Source organism: Nicotiana sylvestris, chromosome 4 (assembly GCF_000393655.2).
Source record: "Nicotiana sylvestris chromosome 4, ASM39365v2, whole genome shotgun sequence".
In the NCBI taxonomy this organism is placed as follows: Eukaryota; Viridiplantae; Streptophyta; class Magnoliopsida; order Solanales; family Solanaceae; genus Nicotiana; species Nicotiana sylvestris.
Window position 1 is genome coordinate 126,209,505 of NC_091060.1, and position 22,702 is coordinate 126,232,206.

The 22,702-nt window shown below is 34.0% G+C and overlaps 2 protein-coding genes across 2 annotated transcripts; one reads left to right on the plus strand and one right to left on the minus strand.

Annotated features, from left to right (window-relative positions):
- Positions 1 to 3,323: 3,323 nt before the first annotated feature.
- Positions 3,324 to 4,623, minus strand: LOC138890134 (uncharacterized). The gene is made up of 2 exons (XM_070173496.1): positions 4,476 to 4,623; positions 3,324 to 3,658 (listed from the first exon to the last, which is right to left on the minus strand). The coding sequence occupies exons 1-2, from the start codon at positions 4,621 to 4,623 to the stop codon at positions 3,324 to 3,326; spliced, it is 483 nt and encodes a 160-aa protein (XP_070029597.1).
- Positions 4,624 to 12,662: 8,039 nt separating this feature from the next.
- LOC104228374 (probable trehalose-phosphate phosphatase H) lies at positions 12,663 to 15,284 on the plus strand. Its single transcript, XM_009780828.2, has 10 exons — positions 12,663 to 12,918; positions 13,014 to 13,290; positions 13,397 to 13,537; positions 13,646 to 13,810; positions 13,922 to 13,981; positions 14,090 to 14,191; positions 14,300 to 14,377; positions 14,498 to 14,638; positions 14,736 to 14,828; positions 15,033 to 15,284. Exons 2-10 carry the CDS (start codon positions 13,033 to 13,035, stop codon positions 15,099 to 15,101), a joined length of 1,107 nt encoding a protein of 368 aa, XP_009779130.1. The 5' UTR covers positions 12,663 to 12,918; positions 13,014 to 13,032; the 3' UTR covers positions 15,102 to 15,284.
- Positions 15,285 to 22,702: the final 7,418 nt, after the last annotated feature.

Below are 22,702 nucleotides of genomic sequence, written 5' to 3' on the forward strand. Positions count from 1 at the left end.
ATCCAAAGGAGAAGAAGCTGGTCTCATTTGCATGCAGTCAAACACAGATAAGAGATCCAAGGTATAACGTTTTTGAGTCAAAATGATTCCTTCCTTTTCTCTGATGATTTCAAAACCCAAAAAATAATATGCTTCCCATAGATCCTTGATTTTGAACTTAGAATCAAGAAAAAATGTAAATTCTGTCTGCTCATTGGAGTCATTCCCTGTGATTAGAATGTTATCATAGTAGACAACAACTATAGTAGTTTTCCCTGCTGATTTCTTAAAAAATAAAGAGTAATCATTTAGAGAATGCGAGCACCCTTTGAAATTCAAGGCTGCAATAATCCTTGCATACCATTGTCGCGAGGCTTATCGCAACCCATATAGAGATTTTTTTAAAAGGAAAACATGGTTGGGTGAAGGTGGTGAGGTTCCTGCTGGGAATTTCATGTATACCTCTTCCTGCAAATCTCCATGCAAGAAGGTATTGTTCACATCCAATTGTGATACTCGCCATCCTTTCTTTACTGCAATAGCAAGAAGACATCTGATTGTTGTCATCTTGAAAACTAGAGAAAAGGTCTCAGTGAAGTCTATACCTTCTCTTTGTGTGTCTCCCATAATATCTAAGCGAGTCTTGAACCTTTCCAAAGAACCATCTGATTTGTACTTCACTTTATAGACCCACTTGCAGGGAAGGGCTCTCTTCCTAGTAGGTAAAGGGACTACTTCCCAAGTCTTGTTCAAGGCAAATGCTTCCAATTCCTTATCCATGGCCTCTTGCCATCCTGGATGCAACATGGACTGTGATTAGGAGGTAGGTTCTGTGAGGTAAGAAGTGGAGTTAATTAGAGATTGGTTAGAAATTGAGAGGGCTGTAAATGGTAGCACATTAAGTTGAATTTGCTCCATAAAATAGGAGTTAGTTAGATCAGCTAGGAATATTGAATTGCAAATATAATCTTGTAGGTATGCTGGTGTGTTATGTGCTCTAGTGGACTTCTTGATTTCTGGTAGAGTTATGGGTAAAGGTGAATGGGAAGTGTACCTTGAGTAAGGAGTAGAGTGTGATTGGGGTGTGATAAGTATGCTATGGTGGATGGATTGGGATGATGATTGAGAATGTTCCATGGATGTAGCAGGAATTTGGTGAATGTGGTCTGAAAGAGGATCATATTCTGTGGTTGATGGAATAGGAAAGATGGATCCTGAAGTTAGGTTGGTAGAGGCAAAATGGTATTGATTTTCAGAAAATTAAACATCCCTGGAACTATCACTCTTTTTGTATATAAATCCAGAACCTTGTATCCTTTTTACCCCAAAGGGTATCCTAGAAACACAGAAGGCTTAGCCCTAAGATTAAATTATCCTCTCCCAACAAACATAATAGATACATAGCAAATACAACCAAAACATTTGAGTGAATCATAGGATGGTTGTTGTTTAAACAACACAAAGTAAGGTGAGCTACCTTTGAGTACCTTAAAGGTGAGCTACATTTGAGCAAAGCTCTTGCAATTTTCAAAAGATGCCTATGCTTCTTCTCAACCACCCCAATCTGTTGAGGTATCCCCACACATGATGTTTGGTGCAGTATTCCTTGTAAAGCAAGGAAAGCTGCTTCTTGAGAACCTTTGTCAAGCTCAAATACATTGTCTATTCTCAACTTCTGCACTTTCATCCCAAATTGTCTTTCCACCATTGTAATTTTTTTTTCAGAAGACCAAAAGCATTACTTTTGGTACTTATGAGAAAAGTCCAAGCTCCTCTACTGTAGTCATTCACAATAATTAAAAAATATTTGAAACCATTATAAGTGGTTACTTTGTAGGGTCCCCAAACATCAACATGAATTAACTCAAAAGGCCTTTTTGTTTTATTTGATTTAGAGTAAAAGAAATTCTAGTTTGCCTAGCCTTAGAACAAATATCACAGAAACATTCAGATTTAGATGGTAAAGAGATAAAACTGAGATGCTTCATTGATGAAAAGGAAAATGCCCAATCTAACATGCCAAAGGCTTACATCTGAAATTACATTTGCTGAGAAAGGAAAAGAAACTGATAATTCACTAAAGACATTTTGATTTGAGGAAATAATTGGCTCTACTTCTGTTCTATTTCTAACTTGACTTGGCTCCAAGAGGTAAAGACCTTCCCTAGCTTTACTAACACTTGTGCCCTTTTAACTAAAGAGGCCTGCAGGAGAAGTAAAAAAGAGGATTGACTGAAATTGCAAACAAAACCTGTTAACAGATAATAAGTTGTATCTGAAACTAAGCACATGTAATACATTCTCCAGGATGTAATCAGGTAGAATAACATCCTTCCTATGTGAGTGACTGTGACTTTGAATGAATTAGGTAATTTTATATTCAAGGGAATTGATAAAATTGTTAAAGAAACAAAGGCATTTGAGTCAAAACACATGTGTTCAGAGGCCCCAGAGTCAATAATTCATGTACTAGAATTAAAAACTAAAAAATAAGTTCTCAAATATCTTGCAATAGTACCAGCAACAACATTGGCATTGATTTCTGCTCCTGAATTTTCTGTGTTTGCAACTTTGACTTATTTGATCAGTTGTATCAGCTCAGAAAACTGATCTTGTGATAGGTGCTGATTGATCATTTCAGTATGATTGGCATTGTTTTGTTCTGTTTGTTCCATTTGAAATGCTCCATTCCCCTGATTTGCATTTGATTTCCCTTTGTGAATTCAAAGTCTTCTAAAAATCCAATTATTCTATAACAATCATTCACAGTGTGTCCAACCTTTTTACAATGACTACCGGAAACATTGGGATTAAACTTGCTTTTCTTTCCTTTGAAAAGAACTGTTGGTTCTCTTTTGCATGTTGTTTCCAAATTTTGGATATTGAGTGCTTCCTTTTTGAGTCTACTTTCCTCCTCTTTGTGCAAAGTTGTTTTGGTTTGTGACCATAAAAGCTGAGGTATCAGGACAAATGAGTGGATTGGCAAAGATTTTTCTCTCGCTTTCATCTTGTAGTACAAAAGAGTATGCATGGTTTATGTTTGGTAAAGGGTTCATCATGAGAATGTTTCCACTTGCTAGTCCATAATTGTCATTCAAACCCATAAGAAATTGAATGAGTCTCTCATATTCTAGTGATTTTTTTAGTCTTTGTTTCCCTTCACACACACACAAACAACTGCATTTCACATCACAATTTAGTGAATCCAACTCATCCCATAGTCGTTTGAATTTTGTGAAATAGCTTGCTACGTCATTTGTCCCTTGGACTAATCCTGACAATTCCTTTCTTAGGTGATAAAACTTAGCTCCATTTGACCGACCAAATCTATGTTCCAAACTAGTCTATAAGTCCTTAGCAAATTTTGAGTAGATGACACTATCCCCGATGTCCTTGGATAGTGAGTTGAGTAGCCAAGATGCGACCATATCATTGCATTTACTCCAGGGCTGGAAGTCCTTTGAATCAGCAGCTGAGGCAGGGCAAGCACCATTAATGAAGCCTATTTTATTCTTGGCTGACAAGGCTATGAGGACTGACCTTCTCCATACTTGAAATACTCTACCATTAAAGGCAGAATTGACAAGCGATATTCCTGGTGCATCGGAGGAATAAAGGAAGTAAGCATGGTTGGAATCAATGATCGATATTTCACCAGTAGTGGCTTGAGTGATCGTTGCTTCAGTGTTATCAGGCATGATTCAAGAGTTACACAGAGCAAGCAAAGAAGAAGATGATGGATCGAACTTCTATTGCTCTGATACCATGAAAGAATTCTATGGAGAAGGCAGTAGAAAATTTTCTGTGTGTCTTTATTTAATTGTTATACATCTATTTATACAGATAAAAGGAATCAAAATTTGTTATGCTACTGTACATGTGTATTCTTTCTATTAGTCTAGTCCTTACTAATTAAATAACCGTGCAAGAATATAAAAAACAAATTCTCTGTACTGACACGTGCTCACATGCACAAAAATGAGAATCCTAAGTTTGGAGCTATGTTGAATCAACTGTGTTGATTAAATGATTCCGTATGAGATGAACGCTTGTGATTAAAACTCTTTCTCTGACTTGGACGGCTGAGATATGTTAATTTGTTATAGCATAAAAGATTTTGGCTGTTCCGAATAAAGTCATCTTCATTTGGACCAAACCCTAAATCCTTTCTCTCATTTGAAATCTTCTCCTCATTTTCTTCTGTATCTAAGATTGCCATGGTGGATGTTGAATTGTTGAGTATGATGGAAGAAATAAGAAGTAGAGATAGCTAAAATCTAACTCAGTTCATAAACTTCAAGAAGTTAGTTAAGTTAGTTAAAGTTTGTTAGAGTTAGTTAAGTTAGTAAAATCTGTTAAAGTGTTAGTTAAGATAGATTCTTTTCATAACTGTAATCTAGAGCTGCAATATCATGGATATGCACTCTATATATATACATGTATTATAATACAGATGAATCATATTAAGAGATAAGAATTCTAGCCTAATTGATTACATTTCTCTGTTCTCTCTTCCTCTTCTTCTCTTCGTTCCTTCTTCTTCTTCTTCTTCTTCTTCTTCTTCTTCTTCTTCTTCTTCTTCTTCTTCTTCTTCTTCTTCTTCTTCTTCTTCTTCTGTTTAATATGTTCTTGATCTTCATTCATTCTCTATAATTTCCTCTACATCTGAATTACTACATGGTATTAGAGCAAAAGAGTCCAATTACTTCCGCAAAGTTCTGAAAATCTACAGTTCTTGAAAGATCTGCTAAAACTGTAGAGAAGGCAGAAGCAGATTCTATATCAACTTGAGTATCTGAACAAACAATTCAATCATTGAAGCATGGCAATCAATGATGCAGAAAATCTGGAAAATGGAACTGGAGTACCTGCGATTCAAGTTGATGCAATTACAACACAACCTGCACCAGGAAGCACACCAGTGATGGATCATAACAACCCCTTGTATCTGCATTCAATAGATGTAAGTGGCATTTCACTCATCTCTTTATAGTTAACTGGAGCAGAAAATTATTTTCTATGGAGCAAATACATGAGAATAGCTTTACTATAAAGAAACAAGCTGGGATTTGTTGATGGTTCTTGGAAGAAAGAAAACTTTAAGGAGGAATTATGGTACCAGTGGGAAAAGGTGTAATGCCATAGTTCAATCTTGGATAATGAATACTGTTTCTAGCAATCTATTGGGGGGAATGGTGTATGCTGATAGTACTCAAGATGTGTGGGAAGATCTTAAAGAAAGATTCAATAAGGTGGATGGGTCTAGATCCTTCAGTTTACATCAAGAAATTATTAGGCTAACCTAAGGAACAACTTCTGTAGCAACATATTTCACTAAGCTTAAAAAACTATGGGTTGAACTAGAAGCATTAGTGCCACTACCTGGATGCAAATGTGATAAATCAAGAGAGTTTGTTCTTTATCTCCAACGACAGAAATTGTATCAATTTTTAATGGGACTAAATGATAACTACCTATAGGCTAGAAGTCAAATTCTTCTGATGATACCATTGCCATCAGGGAATCAAGCATATGCTATGATAGCAAGTGATGAAGCTCAAAAGGCTATGGGGGCAGCCTCCAACTCAGTTGGTTTGTTGGGTACTATGCCCAATCTTGATCCTACTGCTATATATTCCGAAACTGGATATCAAAATTAGAGGTTTAGAAAAACCAGTAATCTGTACTGTGACCATTGCAAAATAAGGAATCATACCAAAGAAAATTGTTATAAGCTGAAAGGGTACCCTCAAGATTCTAGGTTCAAAAGGAAAGGGGGATCTGGTGGATCATCTGCAACTTACAATGTGCTTTAACAAGAAGCAAATGATCAAATGACACAACTGGATAACCAAGGAAATAATAAAGTAAGCAGGATACATTACACAGATACACCTTCACAAGTGACACAAGTTCCAGGACAAATAACTCAAACAGGAGTGTGTGCTTTCACTCAGTCTCAGTATGATCAAATTGTTCAAATGCTGAATCAAAGTCATCAACAAAGTACCAATTCACACACTGGCTCTTCAGCCAATGTAGCAGGTACAAAACCAGGTATTTGCAGCAGTAAAGTCATGTTAGTCTCCAAAATTCTTAAATATTGGATCATTGACACTGGTGCAACAAACCACATGGTGTCTGATATAAACATGTTAGACAGAGCCTCTTTGCTAAAAAGTACAAATGGAAAAAATGTGCAGCTACTAAATGGTGAAGTATCAAAAGTAACTCAGATTGGCTCAAGCAAAATTTCTGATAATAGTACTCTAACTAATGTCTTTCTGTTACCTCAGTTTAAATATAATCTTATGTCAGTATCACAAGCTACAAAACAGTTGAATTGTGTAGCTGCTTTCTATCCTAACTTCTGTGTTTTTCAGGATCTTTACAATGGCAAGGTGAAGGAGATTGGTAAAGAGGATGATGGATTATATCTGCTATTAAACAAGTTTACTGGAAAACTTGGAGGAACAGGATTAAATGCTCATGAAGTTACTGTTGTCAGTATAGAAGAAATAAAACTATGGCATATGAGATTTGGTCATGTATCTAGTACTACTTTGAATAAGATTTTTCCTGCTAGTAGTCAGAAACTATTGACAAGTGTAGCATATGTCCATATGCAAAATAATGTAGACTTCCTTTTCCTACTAGTTTAAGTAGAAGCAGTGCTAAGTTTGATCTTATTCATATGGATATATAGGGACCTTACAAAGTTCAAACCTTTGATGGAAATAAATACTTTCTAACCATAGTAGATGATTACACTAGAATGACATGGGCATACTTGCTAAAACTCAAATCTGATGCATGCATTGTCATTCCATTCTTCCTAAAATATGTTCAAACTCAGTTTAATACTATGGTCAAAGTGGTTAGAATAGATAATGGTACTGAGTTTCTTAATGAGACTTGTAACAATACATTCAAGCAATTAGGGATAATACATCAAAGGTCTTGTGCTTATACACCCCAACAAAATAGCATAGCAGAAAGGAAGCACAGACATATCCTAGAAATAACAAGAGCAATTAGATTTCAAGAAAACATTCCTCTGAAATTCTGGGGACACTGTGTACAAACTGCTGTATATCTTATTAATAGACTACCATCATCTGTGATAAAATGTCTCCCTATGAAAAAATGCATCATAGGATACCTTCTGTTAAACATTTAAGAGTGATGGGATGTCTTTGTTATGCAAAGAATATTGCTGAAACTGATAAGCTTCAACCTAGAACAAGAACAAGTGTTCTAATGGGATACTCAGAAGTACAAAAGGGCTATATACTGTATGATATTACTAACAAGTGCTTCTTTATCAACAGGGATGTTAGTTTCAGAGAAGATGTATTTCCATTTAAATGAAATACTACTGAGAGTCTTATATTTAACAATACTATAACAGAAGAGTCTCAAGTAGATGAACAACACACACAAATGTTGGAACAACAGACCTCTAGCAGCTATCAAGAGTCAAGTAGAAATCAACAGCTACAAACTCATATAGTAGTACCTCTAGCTGAAATTACTACAGAAACACAGTCCACATTACAGTCACAGATCAGTGCAGACATACAACCTATGCCACAAATCACAAGGGCACCAATAGTTCAACAGCTGTCATCTCAGCCTATGTCAAAGCAAAAACCAAGAGTGGAACCTACTAGAAAGTCTACAAGAACATCTAGGCCACCAATATGGAAAAAAGATTTCATATCACTCAGCTTACATAACAAAACTAATTATCCAATTTCTAACTTTATTTCTTATAATAACATCTCACCAAAGTATACTGCTTTCCTTGCAGCTTTTTCATCAGTCACAGAACCTTAGTCATATACTGAGGCAGCTCAGGATCCAGCATGGATTGAAGCTATGCAAACAGAAATTAAATCTCCACAAGAAAATAATACATGGGAGATAGTAAACTTACCAGAAGGGAAGAAACCAATTGGATGCAAGTGGATATACAAAGTCAAATACAAGGCAACATGTGAAGTAGAAAGACTTAAGGCAAGACTAGTAGCAAAAAGCTACAGTCAACAAGAAGGTATAGACTACCAAGGGACATTCTCTCATGTATTAAAATGGTGATAGTAAGGTTAGTTCTATCTATAGCAGTTGCAAGAAGTTGGCACATACATCAAATGGATGTATATAATGCATTTCTACAGGGAGATCTTACTGATGAGATCTATATGACACTACCACAGGGATTTCAGAGTCAGGGAGAGACTAAAATATGTAGACTCATAAAATCCCTATATGGACTAAAGCAGGCACCAAGACAATGGAATGCTAAATTAACAGAAGCCTTGTTAAGGTTCCAAATTGTTCAAAGTAAATTTGATCATTCTCTGTTCATTAAGAGAACAGACAGAGGCACTATAGTGGTGCTCATTTATATTGATGATATGTTGATAACAGGTGATAGTTTGGAACTCATACAAGATACCAAAGTTGCATTACAGAAAGCCTTCAAGATAAAGGACTTGGGTGAATTAAAGTACTTTCTAGGGATTGAATTTGCAAGGTCAGAAAAGGGAATCTTAATGCATCAAAGAAAATATGCATTAGAACTAATATCTGAACTTGGTCTTTCAGCTGCAAAACCAATAGGAACACCTATGGACAGTAATTCAAAACTCACAACCAAGGAATATGATGAACATTTATCAACTGTCTCAATTACTAAGGATGAAGTCATATCTGACATAGGTTCATATCAAAGGCTTATTGGAAAGTTGTTATATCTCACAGTCACAAGGCCTGACATAGCTTTCAGCGTGCAGAATCTAAGCCAATTTCTACAACAACCAAAAAGATCTCATATGGAATCAACCCATAAAATAGTTAAGTACATAAATAATGAGCCTGGTCTAGGAGTACTCTTATCCAATAAGTCACAAGATAACATCACAACATTTTGTGATGCTGACTGGGCAGCATGTCCACAAACAAGAAAGTCAGTCACTGGTTTCTTAGTAAAAATTGGAGATTCAACTGTGTCTTGGAAATCAAAGAAATAAACTACAATTTCAAGGAGTTCTGCTGAATCTGAATATAGAAGCATGGCTTCAACAGTAGCAGAATTGACATGGATAGTAGGAATCTTCAAAGAAATTGGCTTCAAAGTTGAACTTCCTGTAACCATCTACAGTGACAGCAAAACTGCAATTCAAATTGCAGCTAATCCAATTTTCCAGGAAAGAACAAAACACGTTGAGATAGATTGCCACTCCATAAGAGAGAAAATACAGCAAGGTCTTGTGAAGACAGAATACATTTGTACTACTGAACAACCAGCTGACATACTTACCAAAGGGTTAAACAAAGCTCAGCACATGTATGTAAGGTCCAAGCTAGGATTGCTCAACATCTTTACACCACCTAGCTTGAGGGGGAGTATTGAGTATGATGGAAGAAATAAGAAGTAGAGATAGCTAAAATCTAACTCGGTTCATAAACTTCAAGAAGTTAGTTAAAGTTAGTTAAGTTAGTAAAATCTGTTAAAGTGTTAGTTAAGATAGATTCTTTTCATAATTGTAATCTAGAGCTGCAATATCATGGATATGCACTCTATATATATACATGTATTATAATACAGATGAATCATAATAAGAGATAAGAATTATAGCCTAATTGATTACATTTCTCTGTTCTATGTTCCTCTTCTTCCTCTTCGTTCCTCTTTCTTCTTCTTCTTCTTCTGTCTAATATGTTCTTGATCTTCATTTATTCTCTATAATTTGCTCTACATCTGAATTACTACATGAATAATCATCTCCAACAGTAACAAGGGTGAACGGAAAACAATGGAAATTAACAGGCAGCAGTAAAAACCAAGTATCCTTTTCTTCCCAATTTCTTGTACACTACTATAGTAAGGTCTAATTCCTTTTTCTTTCCGCGAGAGGTAGTGCTTTAATTCCTTCTACCTTTGTAACACCTAGTAGCTACTTTTGTCCACCCGTCCTCGTCCACTTCAGCTGGCTGCTTTATCACAGGCTTGTCAACTACCATATATAGAAAGGAATTTAATTATTTAAAGAACGTCGTCCTTTCAGTTGTCAGTAAGAGTGATTGAGCTTCTTGATTTATAAAGATTCTACCTAATTTAGAAATCCCATATGTATGTTTTCAGTATGATTTAACAACTTGCGTAAACAAAATTCCCAAGAATCGTGAAAGACTGGGTTTTAGTAGCCAAGAATCGAAGTGTATTGGTAAAATGGAAACTTCTCCTTGTAGTTACAGAGACGATACTAAAAAAAAAAGTTCTATATTTGCAAACTAAGACACAATCATTTCAACTTTCTACTGATTATTGGTTTCACTAGCACGTGAATCCTGTAAGTCTGTATTCTACTTTTGTAAATTTTGCTATGCGTGCATTATACACAAAAGGATCGACCTCTACGTTTTTTCCCCCCATAAAAATTGGATTAGTAAAGAGCAAGTTACCTTTTTTGGGTAATTTGGAAACTAAAGGTTAAAAGAAAACGACTTCTCTCCTTCCACAAGTTAAGGATTTCAATTATCATTGGAAGTTTTTACTCCTTTTTCTCACCATTTGATTGGAGGAAATGGTTAATTTTGTGTGCGTGTGTGTGAAGTTGAAGGTACATGAGACATTGTGAAGCATCTAAGTAAGATGTTAACTTTATAAACAAAGGTCTTAACGTTGACATGTAGAAATTAATAATGTGAACTATTATTGAAATGTAAAAGTAAGTGTACTAGCTAGACATGAAACTTTCTTGTCCAACTTTTCTTAATCTGCCAAAATCGCTTTCATGTCATGAACTTATGAGTTGAACGGACTAATAATTAGCCAACTATTTCTTTCCGCTAATGAAGTAATAATCATAAAACATATATAGTGCAAGAATGGGAAAATAAATTCTACGGGCCTTTTAGCGGATAAATACTTATCTGCACCGAATATTTACATCAAATTAAGCAATTTAATCATGAGAGCCTCAAATTAAAGTTTAGATGTATATTAGCTATCTGTGGTTAAATGATAAATAACTTATATAGGACAAATATTAGGTATTCATTAGCTAAGTGTAAACATCGGGTGCGAGTATAATTTTTATCGGCTTTTAGCCTATTCTGTGGAGGGAGAAGATTGTTGAACCACCAATGGCACCAAAGCATGATGTATAGTAAAGAAACTTTATGAATAATTGCTAGATTTAGAAATTTCTCCACAGTCCTAAATTCCCCCTGAGATCATATGATATCCCTAAAATCGTATTTTTCCTTTGGGTAGTAAAATTTTCAAACTTCATTAACCAATCTATTGAGTTTGAGGGTACAGCCAGCTGGCACCAAAATTAGGACCATAACCTAATGTCTAGAAATTTAAAATGGCGACGTGGCGGTGGTGCAAGGTCTTTAGACTTAGGCATACCCAAGAACCTAAAAGGAAATGAAGGCTATTTACATGCAAAATGTTAGACTACTCCTATTCTTTATTGCATATCTTCTTTAGGAAGACTAAAGTATTTATTTTCTATTCATGAGGCTCAGTTGACCAAATATTTGATCAATTTCCGATCGAAATCGACCGGATATTTTATTTTTTTTGCTGATATAATGATTAAATATTATTTATTTAAAACCTCTTTATTATTTGCACACACAAATATTATTAAATTTATATTTTAATTTGTATGAAGCATTTTTTTGACCGGATTTGGTCGGAAATATTGAATGATAATTATTTTGATTGATTAATTAAATATATATAATTTTTGTGGAAAAAAAAAATTCAAACTTTTCGACCGAATTTGGTCGGAAATTTGGAATTTTTTAATAAATAATTATTTTTGTACATTATATACAAGTTTGACCAAATATTTGACCAATTTCCGACCGAGTTCGGTCGGAAATTTTGTAAATTTTTTATAAATAATTATTTTTGTACATAATTTACAAGTATAACCAAATATTTGACCAATTTCATTTCGGTCGGAAATGTTATTTTTTTTGTTGACGGACAATTTTTGTTGACTTTTGCGACCAAATACTCTTATTTCCGATCGATTTCGGGCGGAAAGCCTTGGATGAAAACACCTGATTTCTAGTAGTAATAATACACCTTATTAACATAAAATCGGTTTTCAAAAAAAGAAAAAAAAGATTCTTTTAGGACTTGTCTATTTCAAAATGAAGCATTTATTGCTTTATGACATTCAAATTAAGTTAATCTTGTTCTTGACCAACATTTTGTTAAAATAAAATTACTCATTTTGACTTTGACTTTTATTTTCAGTTTATTTTGCAGATATCACTAGAATTCAAAAATAAATTAATGTAATCAAATTTACTTTACCAAGTAAGACAACTGAATTTCATAAGCAAAAAGTACCAAAGAAATTAAGAAGACCAAAGTATTCCATCTCTAATAATCCACCGTCTATAACATGAAAAAGTAACGTAAGACTTTTGAATTACTCGGTTAGACAGGTCCACAAAATCAAGTTTGAATTGCATTAACTTAGTATCATTAGCTCTTAATCTTTTAACTGTTCACATTAGCAGATATACTAAATTTCAATTTAAGATAACAAAGTAAAATAAATAGCACCCAAAGTAATATAGTCCGACGCATAGCTGAGTCGTTTTTGAGGGCACAAAAGGTAACAAAATAAAAGCCAGAAAAAGTTGGGGTGCCTTATTCGTCCCTTAGTGCCCCCTCTCTACCTTATAAATTCAGTCTTCCCCCTTTCTTCTTCCCCTGTGACTTACATACAATCTTCTCTCTTTCTTGGCCCTTTGCTCTTTACTTCTCTATTTTTTTTCTCTTTCACTTAAACACACAACAGATACAGAGAAGTTTAATTATTCAATTCTCTGACTTTGTGTCTCTCCAATTTCTTCTCTTTCTAATTCCAGTTCCTCTGTTTTTTTAATCTTTTCAAGGTACGTTACCTTTTTTTTTTGGTCCGTCTATTTAATGCGATTTCATCAGTTATGCATAGTACGTACTATATATGACGTGTTTGTACCATATGCAGGGTAATTTTGTGTGGTCAAATGACGAACCAGAATGTGATTGTTTCTGACCCGAGATCAGGGTTGGAGTCTTCTTTCTTATCGTTCTCACCGGCTGTTCCCGGACCACTACCGCCGCCGGGGAGATTCATCGCCGTTCCGGCGAAGAAATCATTCAAGAACATTGAGTCTGCTGCCGGTGATCATGGAGCTAATAGGATTACTGCTTTACTTGATTCCATGAGAGCTTCTTCCCCACCTCGTAGATCCTCTGAAACTGAAAATCTCAAGTCTTGGATTGTAAGTCTTTTATTCATTAATAAATTTGTTTAAAACAAAAAATTGCAAATGGATTGGATTACAATGATTTTTAATGTGGTTTTAACTTCTTCTTGTTTTAATATAGGTTCATCATCCCTCAGCTTTGGACATGTTCGAGGAAATTATAAATGCTTCAAAAGGGAAACAAATAATAATGTTTTTGGACTACGATGGCACATTGTCTCCTATTGTTGATGATCCTGACAAAGCCTTTATGACTGCTGAGGTTTGTTTACCTTTTTACCAATTATCACTAAACTTAACTAATGAAGTTTTAGTCAATATTTTTTTTATAGTTATTAAACTAATTCATTGTTTGGTTTGTGGTAAATAGATGAGGGAAGCAGTGAGAGACACAGCCAAGTATTTTCCTACAGCAATAGTGAGTGGAAGATGCAGAGCAAAAGTCTTTAATTTCGTAAAGTTATCAGAACTGTATTATGCTGGAAGTCATGGAATGGACATTAAGGCGCCTGCTAAAGGACGCAAATATAGAAATGTGAGCAAATTATATTACTATTTTTTTTGCTAGATCAACTTGTTACTATATTAATCCCATGTTATTTTTTCTTCTTTTATAATAATGTTTGGTATTTTTTTAACCATTCAGGGAAATAATCAAACTGTTCTCTGCCAACCTGCCAGAGAATTTTTACCTATGATTGATGAGGTTGGTTTTATGTTTTTTTTTTTTTTTTTTACTTCAGTTCTAGTGTGTTTTTGTCAAGATAGTATATAATCATAGAAAAAAGTTGAAACGTTTACTTAACATTTTCAGGTATATAAATCTTTAGTGGAGAAAACAAAATCTATACCAGGAGCGAAAGTGGAAAACAACAAATTCTGCTTATCCGTACATTTCCGTCGTGTTGAAGAAAAGGTACAGTTTCTTTTTTAACCTCTCTTTTAGTTCCCTTTTATACTTGGTTTTACTTGACATAGTAATTTGAATTCTCATTTTTTTTTTCTCTTTTACTTGTAACTTCAGAGGTGGACTGAATTAGCTGAGCAAGTGAAGTCAGTGACTAAGGAATACCCAAAACTTCGATTAACTCAAGGAAGAAAGGTGATTTTTAAAAGTTCTTATTCTTTCTTAATTAGTATTATATAAACAGTAGTGCTGTATACAAAATAAATAAATGAAAAATGCATATTAAACGTGGTTTTTTTATTGTTTTATGAACAGGTTTTGGAGATTCGTCCCAGCATTAAATGGGACAAGGGAAAGGCACTTGAATTTTTGTTGGAATCATTAGGGTATGCTAATTCAAATGATGTTTTGCCTATATACATTGGCGATGATCGAACAGATGAAGATGCTTTCAAGGTATTTTATTATGTCATAATAATATTAAAATTAAAAATATCTTTGCATTTCTTAAAAGAAGTAATTGTACTGACATTTTGTTATGGAAAATAATCAGGTTTTGCGCGACAGAGGACAAGGTTTTGGAATATTAGTGTCCAAAGCACCTAAAGAAACGAATGCTTCCTATTCTTTGCAAGAGCCATTAGAGGCAAGTACACGTTGTTATTTGTTTCTATTATTATTATTATTATTATTATTATTATTATTATTATTATTATTATTATTATTATTATTATTATTATTATTATTATTATTATTACTGTTTTATTCTAACGTCCTTTCGTAATGATTAGAATTATTGCTAATATATACGGTCAGAATATTAATATGTTGGTATTTCTTAATATGGCAGGTTATGTACTTTTTAAACCGTTTGGTGGAGTGGAAAAGATCATCCTTGCAAAGATATCAGAGGAAATAAAACCCAGAAGACTAGCTAACACCAAGACTTGACCCTTTAACCCTGGAAGTTTTGTTGGGGATGGGTTTAGAAATTAAAGAGCTTTTGTAGCACCTTTTCTTGTGGGAAGACTCAACTGTAATTGAAAAAATGGAGAAATTTTTGTAATTTTCGAGTATAAATTCAATAAGAAAGTATTATGCACTTCTCACTCTTTCTCCTGTATACTCCCTAGTTTCCCTTTTACTAATCTCTTATACCAAAAAAATCCTTTTATTTTCTCCTAGAGATTTATTATTTTCTTGCAATATTACCCTTGCTATTAAGTACATGATTCTCAAATTTATTCGAGTTATAACTTTAATAACTATTAACAAGAATAATTTAACAAATTAATTCATAATAAATAATTTGTTTAAGGGGCGTGCTAAATCAACGGAGGACCAGAGAAAGAAAAGGATGGGAGTATACGTATGTATATCTGGGTGCACACGTGTTGGCATGTACTAGTTCAATTTGTGCATGTGAATTTGGAAAACCGCATGCATTTGTATGGACTGATAAAGTGTTTTATGGTGCAAAATGGTACAAGAACAATACCCTTTCACGTGGAGGCTTTGCCTTGTTTGTGCAAATTAAATGTTTCTTGTTGGAGTTGGATACCATCTTTGAAAGATGAAACACTCTTAACACTAACATTTTCTCCGGTTTTTACTTACGCTATTGAGAGGATCGAATTTAAGTGTGGAACAACTTTCGAGTAATACTGTGATGGTTTTGCATGTATTATAATAAGAAAGAAAGGGCTGTATCAAGTTCGTTAATAATGCATCGAATTAACAAGAATTAGAGAGAGAAAAGAGAGAACTGCATTGAGGCTTAAAATATTCTGAAAATAATCTATATAATACTCTGAATGAGACATAACTTCTCATCATAAGAATAATGAACTAGAAATCAAATTTTGATTGGTTAAAGGATTTCGATCTTGAACTAGAAGAGGTTTTGTTTTCTTTGGACAGGCAGGAAATAGAGATCGGGATGATGGAGACTTGGAGAAGTATAGTATAAATCAAATAGAAGGCTCGTTCGTAGATCAGCACAAAGCTATTAATCCAATCCGATCCAAGATGAGTAATCGAGTTCTTCTTCCTATGGTTGGCACGAGAATCTGTCTCAAAGGGGATCATCTACCGATATATCCTAGTAAAGGTAGATATATATCCTAGAGCTAAAAAGCGCAGCCCGGTGCACGAAGCAGTTGCATTCACGCAAGGTCTGGGAAAGGACCGCATCCAAGGCAGTCTATGGGGACACATCAGATCCCAAAGTCTAGGATCTGATGTAGGCAGTCTACCCTGATGAAAATATCAATGGCTGATTCGATGGCTCGAACCTGTAACCTATAGGTCACACAGAACAACTTTATCGTTGTTGCTCTAGAGCTCCACTTCAGATATATCCTAGATGTAGTTTAATATTAGTTCAAGAAGGACAACATTAGAAGTCATACGATAGCTAGCAAATTATATAAAGGTATCTAATACAATTCTATCATATTTAAATACTATTAAAACAAGTTTTTCTACTAATACTAAAATGAGTTCAAATATTAGATTACATCGAAATGCCACTTATTCTCTTTTTTGGTGTAAACAAATTGCACATTAATTAATGTAAGGAAATTCTTTTATAGATCATTGAAAACCTTCAAACTAGATCTTTCATTTTCTCTTCATGTAAGCATTACATCGTTGGGAAGACCTTTTACTTTTTTCTTCCTTTGTGGTTTGTGGGGGGGGGGGGGGAGTGGGGAACTTAAGAGTGAGAAATAGGCTGGTATTGCTGAAGCCTGAAGGCAGTATTGAGAAGCACACAGAAAATTGTAACTGCATGCATATAGATGTACGATTGAGTTCCAAAGATGGAGGATTTATAATAGGCGAATGACACGCACATGCACATACATTTAATAAGAACACAAAGCTTTAATAGTTTATATATTAAACAGTCGAACTTAGAATTTAGTTTGTCGAATACAATGCTGTTTTAATCCTATTGTTTTAAATTTTTATCCATACTTACTTCCACTATATGCCTTAATGGAAGACCATGCACAACAGCGAGACATCTGTGTACTTATTAGTTGTAAAGACAACTGAGTAGTGTCAGAAACAGCAGTACTTAAGGTATTAGTAAATGACTAGTTGAGATTCGTTAGCTATATCATATCTTTCAGATGTTTATCCAAACTGGTTTCACGATTTAAGAGACCAATCAAAGTTTGATAAGAACTCTTCCATATGTTACTGATGGGATGTACCATATAATATTGGCTCGAAAAAGACACCTTCATTTGCATTTTGTCACATTATTTTTTTTATAAAATTCATGCTTCAGACATTGCACATTAATTTCTAAACACATACACATCTTGTCAATTGTCACACATTGGCAATTTGGCATGCCATGCATAAACTTTAGCCACAGGAATAACATAGGTTTATAATGCATAAGCAATAGATATAATAGTACTCATATTTCCTACTTTGGTAATAGTGAATTGGTATCATAGGAATCATATGCATAGGAGTAATACTTTTGTAGGATAGAGATTGTGATCAGAAGTTTCTTGAATTATAGGGGGCTGTATAGCCCTCGGAATAATTAACGAGTAATCCTATTAGTATCATTGGCGTCCAATAGCCTTGTCCAGTCAAGATAAAAATTGACACATTACAAATCTATAGTAGCTAATGGACCAATTATTGATGGAATTGAGAAATTAAGTTGATTTATAGGCTGTAGTATTCTTCATTGCAGACTAGCTATAGCAAAAGTTTGTGACCTTTATAGCAAGTTTTAATAACTCCTTACAAGACAATGCTTCTTGTTCCTTTTTAACATCTGGCACATGCTCGTATTACTTTATGTATCAACATATATACTTGTGTCAGACAGATGGAAAAAAAGTAACAATAATCTATACATTATAGAGAGAGAAGATTGTCTTTTTCCCCCTTTTTCTTTTTCTTTGGGGGTGGGAGGTGGTATGTGTAGGTTTTATACATTATTGGGTAGAAGGAACAGTTATATACTGACAGAAATCAAGAAGTAAGACTAAATTTAATTGGAAGGTAGAGAAGATGAATGATCCTAGGAAGTCTTAAAAAAAGAGAAGGAACGAGATCTTGCAGAGGCTGCTACAATTCATTATATAAAAATATATTCGAACCTTAATGGGTGGAACGAGGCCATTGCTCATAAGCATAACAACATCTCTACACAATTGGGCACGTAGATTTGTGTGAGCCCACTTAAAAAGACTCGAGGAATCCCATATTTGTTTCTTAATGGATTCAATTTTCAAGAAACCCTTATATATATATGCCAAAATTAATATTCTAGAAAAATATTTATATTAATATTATTCAACTTTAGTGGTTTACTATTTTTCAAGATGTTAGGTGATGAAAAGGAAGCCCACTTGAAATAAAAAGGAAAAAAAAAAAGAAGAGAAAAAACATTAGTAGTTTGTTGAAGAAGAGTTGGAATCCACTTAAAGTGCTTGATGTGAAGAAGACATTGGGATATTAAATGGGACATCCAATATGCTTCCAAGGCCATGACTAAAAACTGCTTCTCTTTTTAGACGTGTAAAGAATGGTCTTCCCACTAGATTCAACCCCATCATTGGTGCCTCAAATCTAAATAAACTAAGTCACATAAGCACCAATTATTGATAGGACAAGAGGGGTGGGCGCATATCCTTTGGTATAACCACCTTTAACCTCACAAACTTAACGAGGCAGATTTAGAATTTAAAATTAATGAATTCACAGTTTTTGTGTGGCTATATTATTGGTTTTAAAATTTGATACATATGTTAAAATGTTAATAATGTTTACATGTATATGCATGTGCGAAGTATCCTTTTCGTTGGAAAATTATATTGTATACAAGATCAAAATTACTTATATATAATCTTATCTCGGTCAAGGTATATTTGTGTCGAAAATAAGATTCAGTTGAACCTAGAGCAATTATATACTGCCACTGTTAGCAGCTTTAATCGACCCTTTACTTTTACTCATACCATCACTAGGATATGATTCACTCAAAATAAATGTTTTCTTAGATCTCTCCTATGCATTAAAGTGAATTCTCGATTCAACTTAAGCTTAGTTTATTGCTAATATCTTCTCCAGGAGAACAAAAGAAAAAACCACAAGATATCAAATTTGTATACAGAAAAGCATTTAGCGCTACCCTCCTGACAATGATACGACCAAAGGCAACAGCTAGCTTACCTAGCCTTTTTCTTTTTTCTTCTACAATATTCATCCATTGAATAAAAAGGAGGAGGGTTTTTAAGTAAAGGGAAGCACTGAAATAAGCTTGAGAGTACACGTGTTGAGAAGAGGGATTGGTCCCCACATCGATGGTCGAGCTTTGTGTAATAGAAAATGGTGAAGTTTTGTACTGAGATCGATGATAATTGATGAATAATTCAGTTTAATGGTGGGATTATGGGAAGTGTACTGTTTTGATTCCCATGCCTTTGCTGGAGGAAGCAGACGATCCAGATGTTGGGAATAATAGAGTGTTTTCTTTTGCTACTTTGTGTTTTAGTCCCATCTTTCGGCGCTACTAAATCATTCATACACAAAGATTCTTAGTACAATTTACATGGCATTAGGCTAATTGAACGCTCTTATTATAGAATAATATTTTTTTAATTAGCAGGCGGACTGGCGACTAACATCATGTACATAAATTTATATAGTATAGTACTATATTTCTTCTCAAAGAATCACGTAGCTAGCCAGCCAATGGGGGAAGTGAATACAGTTGTTATTGGTAAATGGACAAATAATTAACAGATCAAGTAGCATCTTATTTAATCGTACACAAGAAATAATTGCACTCTTATTAACTTTAGCTCATAATTCTAGAAAGCCATGCATGTACATTGACGATGTATAGCCTTTCTCCTGGAAAAACAAGTTTATAATCTATCGTCTCGAAATCATTTTGAATGATTAAAGATGTGCCGGTATTATTCCAGCACAAATGCTCCATATATTCTTGTAGTTAAAGCCTTCATAGATCGCTCTATCGTCAGATATAGAATTCTGCTTTATAGTATAGAGTATAGACTCTCCGGTATATATCTCAAATAATAACGGATAAAATTGTATATGAAATGGCCACATTCATCTTGATGTACGATGACCTATATACTTAGGGCTAAGGTATCGTATTTGTATGTTATATTTAGGAATTTTTACATTCCTATACACTATATGAAACTATTTTACCCTCCCTACTCAAGTTTTACTATAATTACATTTTATATACTCAATTACCATTTATGTACATTTTAAGGGAATTAGTGATAATAATTAGTGTCCTAAAATTACTCTAACATATCTTCCACTCCCCCACGTTTCTCTTTCCACATCTCACCCCCTCTCCCACGTATCTTGCACCCACCCACGATTCCATCATTGACAACCATTAAAAAGCTTTGAAGCTTTGAATTCGAATTTGGGTTTTCAAAAAACATTATTTGTTTGAATTGGATGTTGTTGCAAAGAATTGAGAATTCTCTCTATGTCTCTCTCTATCTCTCAATCCCTAATTTCAGTAAGGTAAAACAAAGAAAAAGAGAGCAACAATTCCACCATTGACAGCCATTAAAAAGTTTTGAAGCTTTGAATTCGAATTTGGGTTTTCAAAAATCATTATTTGTTGGGATTGGGTGTTATTGCAAACAATTGAAAATATGGTTTGGAGTTTATATCTCAATTTTGAGGGGTTTTGGTGAAGATTAAACTTGGTTTTGGCTGAATTTCAAATTGAAACTCGAAGAAGAAGAAGAAGACATGATATACATTATATTTACGAAATTATTGTAAAATTGTAGAAAAATTGTATTCTGTTGTTTATATATTTTTCTTTTATTTATTTAACTATTGTATGAAAGTTGAACAACATTGTATAAAAATTATATTTAAGTTATATGACATTGTAGTTGTATATAACTGAGTAGAAATAATGTATAAAAATTGTATAGAAGTTGTATAATATATAATTAGTTGTATGAAATTTATTTTTACTATGTATAAATCAGATACAAAATATACAAAAGACATATTGCATAAATTTTGTATAAAATTTATATTTAAGTTGTATGTTATTGTAGTTGTATTTAACTGAGTAAAAATAATGTGTGAAAGTTGTAAATAATTATATAATATATAATTATTATATATTATAATTTAATGAAAAGCTTAAATTATTTATAAATCTAAGGCAGGGAAGAACGTGCTAGTAGATGTAATCGCGGTAAAAACTGTTCCCATTTTTTTTTTCAAATGTTAATTTTTATTTTTTATTTTTTAAATTCATGTAGAACGTGCATTATTCCTTTTCCTTGTTAACTAAACTACCGAAAAATAGCTTTGAAATTCCACCTTCAATCTTATGTTAAACGAAAACCAAAATGCATGTAAAATTTTGTTCGTAACCACTTGACCATATATAGTTTCGTTTAATCTGTCTGTAAATCAATAAATTAAATGTTTAGCACTCGTTTCATCCAAAAAATAGAAAAGAAAAACTGAAGTGGAATAAAGAATCTTAAATCAACCCCTTCTTTTATTTTAAAGAAACAGCTGACGATATATATATATATATATATATATATATATATATAAATTTTAAAATTAAACGTAGAGTCAAATTTAAGTTTTCAAATAAGTAATGGTGAATAGAATAATAAAAAATAAAAAGATATGATTGGCAAAATGGAACAGAATCTAAGACTATAAGTGGGGAGTAAGTAATAAAAAAGTGTGGTTCGTGGGACTGATCCAGTAGGGTACAAATAATGAATTTGAGAGCCTTTTAAGGTGGATTGTATATGTCACGCCCCCTTTTTCTCCCTCCCTTTTTTACGGGGAGGAAAAGGTCCGGGTTTCGACATTTATGGGGGTAATAACTCATTTCCTTTTGGGAATTGGGTATTTTGAAGATTCACCACCTAACGGATTATGGTGCGTTAGGGCACCTAGAGCGATTAACTCTTGGATTGGTTTGCATTACCAGAGATTTAGGGTAAGGGCTCGAAATAACCTCGAGGGGAAGGTGTTAGGCACCCCTCTTGGTCCACAACCGTGAGTTCCGGCCGAACTTATATTTATAAATTAGTCCATTAACAAATAAGTAGTTGAAACAAATAATTGCAAGTAAAGCACGTTGGACGTTGTATAACTCAAATAATAAGGCAAAGATTTTTAACAAGTTGTGTAGAACAAGTAAAGCAAAAGAATTTTTGGAAAGGAGGGGTCCTATGTTGGTTAGCCTACAGGATCACCCCACGCAATGCCCAGTAAACACTCCTCAATGAGGGGCTACACGTGACATTATCACGTAGTCATCATATCCCATTCTACCCAAGTCCCTCCCCTTGGTCATAGCCTAAGCGTTCTAGTAACCTTGACAACGCCGTGCACTCCCCGTCCCTTCCTTGTGGCCCTGGAGGTATTTTAGAACCTCTAAATCTGGGTAGTTCTAGACAACCCCTAAGGTGTTTAAAAGGAGAAAATTCTAGGCGA

Coding starts and splice junctions, on each gene's coding strand:
- LOC138890134 (XM_070173496.1), bottom strand. CDS start 4,623: ATGAATGAAGATCAAGAACATATTAAACAGAAGAAGAAGAAGAAGAAG. Junction 3,659..4,475: donor GGAAGAGAGAACAGAGAAAT/GTAATCAATTAG, acceptor ATAACACTGAAG/CAACGATCACTCAAGCCACT.
- LOC104228374 (XM_009780828.2), top strand. CDS start 13,033: ATGACGAACCAGAATGTGATTGTTTCTGACCCGAGATCAGGGTTGGAG. Junction 13,982..14,089: donor TTTTACCTATGATTGATGAG/GTTGGTTTTATG, acceptor TAACATTTTCAG/GTATATAAATCTTTAGTGGA. Junction 14,639..14,735: donor CAGATGAAGATGCTTTCAAG/GTATTTTATTAT, acceptor GAAAATAATCAG/GTTTTGCGCGACAGAGGACA.